The sequence below is a fragment of the Clinocottus analis genome, unplaced genomic scaffold (assembly GCF_023055335.1).
Source record: "Clinocottus analis isolate CAN_PGR_092001 unplaced genomic scaffold, fCliAna1.0.p SCAF_1, whole genome shotgun sequence".
NCBI classification, from domain to species: Eukaryota; Metazoa; Chordata; class Actinopteri; order Perciformes; family Cottidae; genus Clinocottus; species Clinocottus analis.
In genome coordinates, this window is record NW_027175820.1 from 386,559 (window position 1) to 397,500 (window position 10,942).

A 10,942-nucleotide genomic window follows, 5' to 3' on the forward strand; every position below is an offset into this window, starting at 1 on the left:
TTACATCAGACATGTACCGACGGCTAACTGAGGACTGTTTATGTGCTGCGTCATGTGACAGGAGCTCTGCACGTGTCGCCTGTCAGATGGAACCAGCAGCCGCCGCTGGAACCCGTTTGGAGAAAAGAGGCAGTACCTGTGAGTTGATTGGAGGAACCTTCTGTCAATCAAACTCAAGAATCTGATGTTTTATTTTGAAGGACACGTACACGGCTGTGAATCTGGCCCGTCGTCAGAGATAAGGACGATGAAGTCTCTATTCCTTTCCCTCTCTCTACTTCTGTTCCCTCTCTCTTTACTGGTCTCTCTCTTCCTCTGAGCAGAAGTGCCTTCAGGTGGCATCATCATCATCATCATCATCATCATGATGTCTCAGTAACACGGTCAAGTTCAAATGAAGCTGAATTCTACACGCGTACAAAAGTTAATGGATTTATTTCTTCATCTTCTTCTTTCATTAAGGAAACTATGAGCCGACCCCCCCCCCCCCCTCCCCTCACCACAATGAACTACTAATCCCAATATGTATGGAAATTAACAATGCCGGCAAAAAAGCATTACATTCATACACCCTTATTAGGAAACCATAATGGAATCACTTCGCTCTCCAATAAAGCAATCAGACATCTTCTTAAATTAAACATCTGATATGAAGGCGTGTGTGTGTGTGTGTGTGTGTGTGTGGGGGGGGGGGGGGGGGGATCCTCTTGCTATGCATCACAATGAGGCCGCCGTTAACGAACAGGCTTCCCAAAGCCCCACAACAACAACAACAACCGTCGTGGTGCAGCGGTGTTTGTGCGTCTGCGAGGTGTGTGGATTATCAAAGACAGGGTCCTTATTAACAAGTGTACAAATACAGGCAGCGGGGTGCAGGTCGGTGGGAGGAAACAGTGTGTGTGAGTGTGTGTGTTACACCCACACATGGGCTAATTGTGGCAAGCAGCTCCGGCGGGCCTCCCCATCATTATCCACGCAGCTCCAGCCTTCTCCACGGCCTCCGCTCCTCCTCTTCCTCCCTTTGGTTCAAAAGTAGGAAGAAGAACAAGGAGGAAGATCAGATCATTGTGACTCTGTGCTTTGATACGCTCGCCCCGCTGCTGCCGTTTAAACATGAGCCTCTCTCTCTCTCTTTTTTATTTTATTCTAACCACAAAGCCTGAGTTTGATATGCAAGTGTTGCCCCCCCCCCCCCATTTACCCACTCCCTCCCCTCCTCACCCTCCTCCCTCTATCACAAACTATTTTGGATTGCGGCGGGGAATCTGCGCCGTTGTCAGCCTGCTGCAATTTCCTCGCCGCTTACATTATTCATGCGTGTATGCGTGTGTGTGTGTGTGTGTGTGTGTGTGTGTGTGTGTGTGTGTGTGTGTGTGTGTGTGTGTGAGAGAGAGAGAGAGAGAGCGACAGGAGAGGAAGCGTGGAAAAGTCGGGGCTGCAGCTGATGAGAATCACAGTCGACAGCACCCAGAACAACAACAACAACGAGGACGGCACAAATATCACTTGGTACCAGCGATGACCTCCGTTTTACGGCTAAAAAACACATTTAGGTTCCTGTTGGGGGTAATTGATGACATCTGTTACCGAGGAGACAAATGCCACGAGGCAACGCGTCTGAACTCCTCTGTCTGGTGTACAAGCAGAAATAAACCATGAATCAGAAATGCTTAAAGAAGACTTGTATTTGTTACCACAGGAAGTTATTTTACAACAGTTTCGACTTTACTTTCCTGGAGTTTTCAACCCAAAACCCCTTTCAGCTTATTCACTTTGCTTCATGGCACTTTGAGAAGACTCGGCTGACGCCGCGACTTTAGAATTACAACGAAATCGTCTCGATCTCGTGGAAACCCACTTCGACTGCGGTGAACTTTGAGCAGCGGGTTCTGCTGACTTTTGGGGGGAAAGGAGAGGTGGAAAGGTCCAAAGTGGAGGAAACTAGAGCAGCTCATCAGCTGATTGGCACGATGCACTTCTAATAACTAACTCTTCTATGAAGTTCTCCACAAAAAGAGAAACGCTTTGCAGACAAACATGAGACGAGAAGAACAAACGCTTCCTAAAAACCAAGCAAAAGTGTCCCGTTAGCAACTGAGGCTAAGTGGGCCGTTAGCAGACTTCCCTCCTTTCCCTCTACAGTAAAACCTTATTGAATGAAAGTATGTACAACACAGGGAACAATATGGCACGGCACAGAAAACAAGAAAGCGGTGCTAGCTCTCGTTAGCGGTTATCTCTCTCGCTCCTGTTGGCTTCAAACTTTCATTTCCCTTCATATGAACTGTGACGTCACCATCTATTGTCCCGTGATGGGCATTGAGCCGACGGCTGAAACTATTGCATTTACACTCTATATTTGCAGGAATGCAGTATTAATACAAACCTTCTGGTGACATTCAAGGATAAAACTAAAAAACTTACTAAAACTTTCACTTATTTACAAAAAAAAAATTAAATTATGCACATAATTCTGACAGACGGCATGCCCGCTGAACTCTCGGCACAATCCTATTGTTCTAACCGCAATATAAATTCTAAATCGAGCACTTTAACAGCTCCTGAGACCGCATGCAGACATCGACTTCCACGACCACTAATGCAGCTGAAAGCTGCGGGGAAACCAGTGCTGACGGCACCTCGAGCCGGATCTCTTCAGACAAAAGTAAGAAGCATGTTTTAAGCCCATTTAGATCTTTTTTTTTTATATAACTTCTGGAAACAAAACATGCCTTCGAAGTCGGAAAGGATGAGCAAGTAGGATGTTGTGTCCGCCGCCTCTCCCCTGTCAAAGGATGTAGAACTCAAGGTGACCTTCAGGTGACCTTCAGGGTTCGGTTTGTCCGTTCTGGGCTCCTGTTCTTGGTTTCTGGTGATTGAACGCCGACGTAAACCCAGTCGTGACGATCACGTTTCATATTCTGCCGTCGGTCCCTGAGTCCTGCACGCGGCTCACTTGAATCCAGACGGCCGGCCGATGGTTTCAGTTTCTACTTCTGGAGTTTTCACGGTTCAAATGCAGCCGAGTGCGTTTTAATCCCTAATGTCTACACACTTAACCGCAGTAACTTGCACTTCCTCAGAAAATCATGAGGCAAATATGTCAAAAAACAATAAATTACACTGTGTTGAGGATTTCAACGTTAATCTTTTGAGTTCTTCATGACGTTAAATGCGTGAAAAGCAAAACTAAAACATGGGATGTAAAGTTGTTCTGATTTGAGGATTAGCTTTGGGATCCATACTTGATCAATGCTACTGACACCGTGAGTGAGAGGAAACAATATCAACGAGTGGATTTTGTTCATTTCACAGCGCCGTTCCCAAAATGACGTCGACTTCTTTCCCCGACGGCACCGAGCGAGAGGCCGCTGCTCCCGGCGGTCCGGCCGCTGCTTCCAGGCCTCGCCGCTGTGTTTCTGTGCAGCGGTGAGAGCCGGGAGACAAAGATGGACTCCGAGAGGAACCGCCCGCTCTCCACTAACGAGAACAACGCGGCCCACAGAGCCATGTGCTAAAACAAAAAGGAATAATGGGCATGATCGCGGCTGGGCGCCGTGCAGAGAGGAGACAGAGTTCAGGGCTTTTGTGTCTCCCGCCTCTGGCTTTCTGTCTCTCGCTCCTCCAGTAAAACCCCCGACCGCTCTACTGAGTCGCGCTGCGCTCCGTCGAGCTCTTGCTGCTGTTCTTGCGCTTCTTCTTGACGCGGTACACGTGGAAGGTTTTGTTCTGGAACATCCGGGTGAACAGGGCGCCGAAGGCCGGCGGCACCGCCTCCGGCGCCTCCGTCTTGATGGCCTCGCAGAACCGAGGGTGGGAGGCTGGGACGAGGTCCGGGTCGTTCTCCCCCGGTCCGTCCATGATCTGATGGGACACAGAGCAGGCGTTCTTAGTAAGGGGACGTGTTAACCAACACATCATCATCATCATCATCAATAAATCATCAACACACAGTTGCCTGGTGCTCCTCACTTCTTTGTGTATCGTGGGCTAAAGACATTTTTGGTTTCACTACAACCAAAAGAGGCTTAAAGGCGAGCTGAGTCGTGCCGTGCAGTGGGATCTGCTGCCATGTTTGGCATTATTTATGATCCATAATGGATGGAAGTCATTTGGGACCTCCTGTTTGAAGAGAGAGAGCCGGCAAGAGAAGCTCCACCTCCTCTTCAGTGAGGTGGAGCAGCTCCGTGAAAGACAGATTAGTTTGAGGAGAAACAGGAGCGTCGTCCTCAGGAGCATTGAAGCAACCTTTCAGTGAAGGCCAGTGATCCTTTAACGTCATCTAAATGATGAAGTCCTGCTTCAAAGTGATGAAGAGGATGAGATCGATGTATTGATACGATATGGACGTGAGTTCTTTGAGACGCGTGAAGCTTTTCGTTCCTCGCAGGCGCCTCGCCTGCGGCTGAGGAACACCAGCTGACATTTTACTGGAGCGTTCCACTTCGCTGATGTGATGTTTGTCATTTTATTTGTTGTTATTGATTAATAAAATATCATCCTTTGGGGGCGAAATGCTTAGTTTCTGCCCTTTCAGCTCAGCTCGTGTTGAAGGAGAGGCGTCCAGACTGTTTGACATGCCTCGCGGCGCTTTCACTTCCGTCTGCGGCTTCTTAAAACAATATCTGGACTTCAAACCCCCGACGCTGTCTGTGCGTTCAGGCCATCACATTCCACAAGTGTCAATAAAGATTTGTTATTATTGAATCTGCTTCAACTCGCTATTCTGTTTAAATACCATCATCGTTTAATAAAAAACAACTAAACAATCCGCAGTGAAGGTTTCTGAATGAAGAGTTCGGTTCACGACGCAGACACACAGGAAGAGAGGACAACACATAAAGGAGGTGAAGGAAGACAATATAACACAAGAGGGAAGAACACAGAGGACGGTGAGAGCGAGAGGAAAGGACGGGCGCTCCCTCAATGAAGCTGTCTGTATGTCAGATGTTGTGTATGCTGTCTGACATCTACACACACACAGACACACACACTCCGTGTGGAAAAACAGCACACTGAGCGAGCCAGACTGAAGCTGCAATAGCCAGCGTGCCGCATGCAACAACAAACCAGTGTGGTGGAGAGGGGGGGGGGGTCGAGTGAGACAGTTGAGAGGCGAGACTATTGATCTCTGCGGGGCGACAGCTTCCACCCCGCCACACAGAAGCCGGCCGGCGTGGCCGATGAGTCACGCTGAATAAAAGCCACCCACGTGTCCGTTGGCGAGGTCCAGCAGGTCGCGCAGCCGGCAGCCGCGGCCGTGCCGCCGCTCGTAACAGATGCTGTTCTCCAGAACCACGTAGTCGGCCCCGATGGCCCGCAGGATGCCGTGGACTTCCTCCGGGGAGCGGCGGGCGTACACCTGATACACCTGCACACACACACACACACACACACACACACACACACACACACACACACACACACACACACACACACACACACACACACACACACACACACACACACACACACACACACACACAGAGGATGGAAGTGTTGTTTTTTGATCGCCCCCCTCTCTCTCCCCCTAAAGATTGTTGTTGGAATTTAACAGCGATATTGTTGGAAGGAGAAAAACTTCTCTCCTGGAACTGAATTACCAGACGCATTTATTTTCTGAATTACAGTTTTGATGAAAGTTGGTTCAATTATAACATGTTTACTGAAAATGGGAAGAAAAAAAAGAGAATCAGAGAGAGAACAACAACCAAAGTGTTTAAACATAACAGATCTCTACTTTGTGAAATCTTGTTATGGTTCATCTTGTGTTTGTAGCAGAAGAAATAAAGCGTTTGACCAATTTCACACAACAACAGATTTAACTACAAGATGAAGAACTGAATTGTTTATTAGGAGGAAAGCTCAGAGTTTGTGGCGTAAATGAGGACTGGAACATCAAAGTGACAAAAACAAGTTGCAACTTTAATGTTTTCACAATAAACTTCCACAAAGACATAAAACAAAACCTGCTACTTTCCGCTATCAGTTGTAAAGGTTAGAAGCACGCGGCCGGTCGGCGAGGACGATTCAAAATGGCGTCCGAGACGTCGGTTCAGTGTTCGCCAGCGTAAAACAAGTAACGGTGCAACTTTCGGGACCGCTGAACCCGCACCCACACGACACAAAGACACGATTTGCAGGTATTTTAATAAGATAATACGCAGATATTTCTTTCTTTTACAAAACATACTATTGTTTTGCTTTCCTCTGCGCCGGAACATCTGCGGTGACGGTCGTGCGATAGCGGCAGATGGCGGCTGCAGGTGATGCTCGGGCATCTAATTACGTGCCGCCACTCACTGCTCTCAGATGCCGGGGGCATCTTGCCGAGATTCCCTTCAAAATAAAAGCCCAGGGTTATTGTGCTGTTCCACAGCGCTACACTACTGCCCAAAGAAATATTTTAACCATCGCTGCACCGGCTGATTACGCACGCACGCACGCAGAAGCCCAGAAATACACAGATTTCTCAAATGTTCTGACCGAAACACGCCCCTTTCTTTCAGTTCAGGAAACCCTGTGAGAGGAACGGCGTGCTGCAGCCTGAACACAAATAAACCTGCTCCCCAATTTAGAGTGTGTGTGTCTGCTGCGTGTGTGAATTCATGCAGAAACATGAATACACTGAATAAACACACATACGGCGGGCAACAAAGAGGAACTTTGTTCACTAATGAATTATGTTGTAGTGACACAGATTAAGCCTCAGATACCAACTGGACACGTCATTAAGGTTCTTACAAACGTTCCACACATGAATCCACACAGTTCCCTCTCCTCGAAATAACACACACACACACACACACACACACACACACACGGCGGCCTTCTGGCCTGTTGTGGATCATTAATGAGCTCCATGCTAAGCTCGGCCTCGCCTGCGGCTCAGCTGACTTCCTGCTGGGAGGCAAAACATAGGTTGAGCTACCCGAGAGATAACACACACATTATCTCATGTCCACTGTGCAGAACAGAAGACACACACACACACACACACACACACACACCAGTGCAGATCATTTGCACCAATATTTTCCAGTTAACAGCATTTTTGGCATTGGCCTTTGTCAAAAGTGTTGTTTCAAAGCCTCAGAGCGTCAGAGTTAACACAGTTATTTAAGTCTATTGACTCGAAGAAAGGGATGGAAAAAAAACCTGCGAAGAAACAAGAATTCACGGCAACAGATGACAAAAAAAAAAGATTTATGCCATTTAACTAATAATTGAATGTGTAAAATAAACAGAATCGCTTTGAGAAAACAAACAAACCCTCATGTTGTGTTTGTTAGGAAAGAGTTTCTCCATAACTGACAGGGAGAACCTTTCCCTGCTCTCTCGCGTGTCACATACGTGACCGCCGCCATCCTGTCACATACGTGACCGCCGCCATCCCGTCCTGCTCGACTGGAGAGGAGCTCCCACCTCCTTTCTCTCAACGTTCCTATCCAGCGAGACTCGATGGGTTAACATTGTGCTCAGTGCGTCTTTTTGATCCCACATCCAGACACACAATCTTCACTGTTCCTACATCTACAGCCCTTTAGTCTCTGAGCGAGATGAATGGCTGAGGCGGCGCTGGCTGCAGCACAATGGACTTCTCATCCTGGTGTCCGACTGCATTAAAATGGCAACCGATTAAAGGTTTGGAGCGACACCAAACGGCTCAGCTTGTTCCTCACCGTTAGCGGCGACTCAAGAGCGACAGAGCTGTGTTTACTGACAGCGGATGCCGATGTTTCTACATCTTCTCCTCTTTATGGAGCAGATTTAAACTGAAATGGTAAATGGACCTAGCTTGTCATCATTCACCCATTCACACACTGATGGGAGGGCTAAGGTTCCAGCTCACATTCACACACCACAGGCACAGATACAGGAGCAATTTGGAGTTAAATGTCTTCCCCGTGGACACATCCACATGGGCGAGCAGAGCCGGCGATCAAACCGCCGATCTTCTGATTGAAGCACGGCCACCGAGCCACAGTGTTAGTTTTAGACTCACAAACACTGAATGAATAAATCCCCCTGATTTACCGCACAAAAGGGAGAAAATGTTCTTAAAGAATATAAAGAACAGAGTCGGGCGACTTTTTGTTAGCCGCCTTCGCCGGCCACAAGAAAAGAAAAGAGTGCTGCCGTTGGTTTCGTTGCATTTTGCAGCACAAAGTGAGACGGAGAACAGCAAACAGCAGCTGCAACAAAGTCAAGAGAGAGAACAGAGAGAGAACGAGACAGACCCGCTGTGGGCGCCTCACTTTTATCTGGAGACGCAGTACATCTGCTTGAGCTGAAAAGGGTTAAATTTCTGTGGTTTTTTTGTTTTTTTCTAGCTTAACCATGAATTTAAAGACGGGAACAGAAAGGAGAAGCAGTTTGGAGGACAAATAAATGGGACTCGCGAGTAACTTCATCACCGGAGACTTGAGCGCTGGAGGCCCGGGAACGTCTGAGGTTCCTTCAGCCGGGCCTGCGGGTGGGAACCGGGTCGTGAGGGAAAAGACGTCTCGGATCCACATCCTGGTTCTGGCACAGTGCCAACCACGCTGCCAGTCGGGCAATTTTGGCAGCAATAAATAATGCTGAAAATTAGGACTGGGCAAGTTAACGCAGGGTTAACACAGGGTTAACACAGGGCTAACACAGGGCTAACACAGAGCTAACGCAGGGCTAACGCAGGGTTAACACAGGGCTAACACAGCGCTAACGCAGGGTTAACACAGGGCTAACACAGGGCTAACGCAGGGCTAACACAGGGCTAACACAGTGCTAACGCAGGGTTAACACAGGGCTAACACAGGGCTAACGCAGGGTTAACACAGGGCTAACACAGCGCTAACGCAGGGTTAACACAGCGCTAACGCAGGGCTAACACAGGGCTAACGCAGGGTTAACACAGGGATAACACAGGGCTAACGCAGGGTTAACACAGCGCTAACACAGCGCTAACACAGGGCTAACACACGGCTAACGCAGAAAAATCATGCGATTAATCAGATACAGTTTTTCAACTTTGTCCAGTACTACTTAAAATATTAATTAATTATTTAATTTAGATTTCTCTTTTTTTTTAAAAGAAGAGAAATCTACATTCACTGTGAATGAGTTTGAGGGATTCGTGCAGCTTGTGAAGAGCTTGTTCTTTAGTTCATTCTTCAAATACGACAGCAGAAAACTTCCATCAAAAGCTTTGAACGTAAGACATTCAACACATGTCAATGTGCTAATGTTGCACTGTGACATATGCTGCAGATGCTCACAGCGATCCATTTAGTTGTTTTCTCCCTCATGAAAACGATCCGTTAGCGGAGATCATCTTTATGATCATCTCATCTGATCTTCACTTATGTTCAATGCGGTGGACACGCCCGGGCCTCTCCATCTTAACGTGGTTCACAGACTTTACAGCCTATTCAATGTGAGCGCCGTCTCCCTCAGCAGCTCAGAGCTTCAGGAGAGCAGACAAAGCCTGAGCAGAGCTCCGCCCCACAAACAGGGAGAAAGCAAACATTTGATTGAGTACACTGCAACGCCGTGAGAGTCGTGAGAGACCCTCCCCCCCTCCCTGGATCACACACTGGACAAATGGAGTGTGTTTCAACACGTGCGCAGGTCGTATCCATCGCTGATTAAAGAAACCACGTTGCTCTGTATGAATAAAGCAATCAATACGGCTCGGCCTGCTCGGTGCCTCTGCGTGCCGTTCGTCCCGTACTTCTCTCAGTGCGTGAAAAACAACCAATCCGGTTGGATCCCCTGTTATTTTTTCACACAAACACGGCATCGCACCGCCACAGAATGCAAAGCTACCCGTGCACCAGATGGCATTCATATCAAAATGGCCCACTCGTGTAGCTGACACTGTATTTACCTCAAGATGACATTTCCCATTAACTGTGTTTGCTCAATCTTGCTGCCCCCCCCCTGCCGCCATGTGTGTGTTTGACAGTATAGTGCAGCCTACAGTACCTGCTTGGTCCTCTCCCGCAGGTCTTTATCTTCGTAATGGGGGTGGTTGGTGAGGACCCTGCCTGTGCACAGCTTGATGCCGGCCAGCAGCTGCATGCTGCCTGCAAACACGGCCGTGGTCGAGGTCTTTGTGCTGTGGACCGACAGGAGAGGGGGCGAGAGAGAGAAAGGCACGTCATTCACCGCTAGAAATACGCACCGTGACACATCTTCAGATGAACCCGCGGTCTGTTTTAGGGCGTTGTGAGTGAGGTTTAAATAAGAGAGAACGACGCTCTGCGGTGCGAAGGAGCAGGAGAACGTATGAAAGGTGCATCCAGTCATCAAAAACACGTTTGATTGAGTTTTGCTCTCGTTAGCTGCCTGCATTCGGGGCTGTAATTGGGACATACTGACGGCGCTTAAAGGGTTTATTTCAGAGATGTGGCTTCAAGGACCACAGGAAAAAAGCCTTCTTTGTGCGCACAAATTAAATAACGAGACGCCAAAAGTGGAGCGCTGTTAAGAGCCACAAGAGCAAACCTTGAGAGGTTTTTAGCGCGTTAAGGGAGGAGGGGGAAGGGGGTTTAATCCAACCCTCTTACTCTGTTTTAGTAATGAAGCAATGCAAGTAGATACAAATAAGGCTAAGAGTCTACAGCCATTAAATAAAATGTCAGATAGAAAATGTAAAACATAATATGTCACATTATGGGAAGAGGGTTAAAAAGCGGCGCATCGACAACATGGTGTCATATCTGTCAAATAGGAGTTTAGTAACCATTTGGCTGACTTTAGACCAACACACTTGGTTGCATTTGAGAAACTTCTGCCTTTAAGTCGGTAATAAAATGTCGTGATTACGACATGAACGCTCATTAAAATCTGGAAACGGTACACACCGTGTAAACCGTGATATGACAAGAAACCTGCCGCAAGTCTTAATATACCTTCAAACTGGGATTCTGAGAACTGCCAACAAGACACGTTTTAC

At 47.8% G+C, this 10,942-nt stretch overlaps 1 protein-coding gene across 3 annotated transcripts in view; it reads right to left on the reverse strand.

Moving 5' to 3' along the window:
• Positions 1–1,365: 1,365 nt before the first annotated feature.
• The window catches only part of dpy19l3 (dpy-19 like C-mannosyltransferase 3), a 41,594-nt gene continuing 32,017 nt past the window's right edge, over positions 1,366–10,942 (reverse strand). For all 3 annotated transcript variants that reach the window (XM_068576043.1, XM_068576028.1, XM_068576035.1), the window contains exons 17-19: positions 9,970–10,102; positions 5,213–5,371; positions 1,366–3,864 (exon numbers count right to left, since the gene is read on the reverse strand). In XM_068576043.1, the coding sequence (XP_068432144.1) occupies positions 3,646–3,864; positions 5,213–5,371; positions 9,970–10,102 (511 nt within the window). In that variant the 3' untranslated portion in view covers positions 1,366–3,645. The remainder of the gene's footprint in view (positions 3,865–5,212; positions 5,372–9,969; positions 10,103–10,942) is intronic.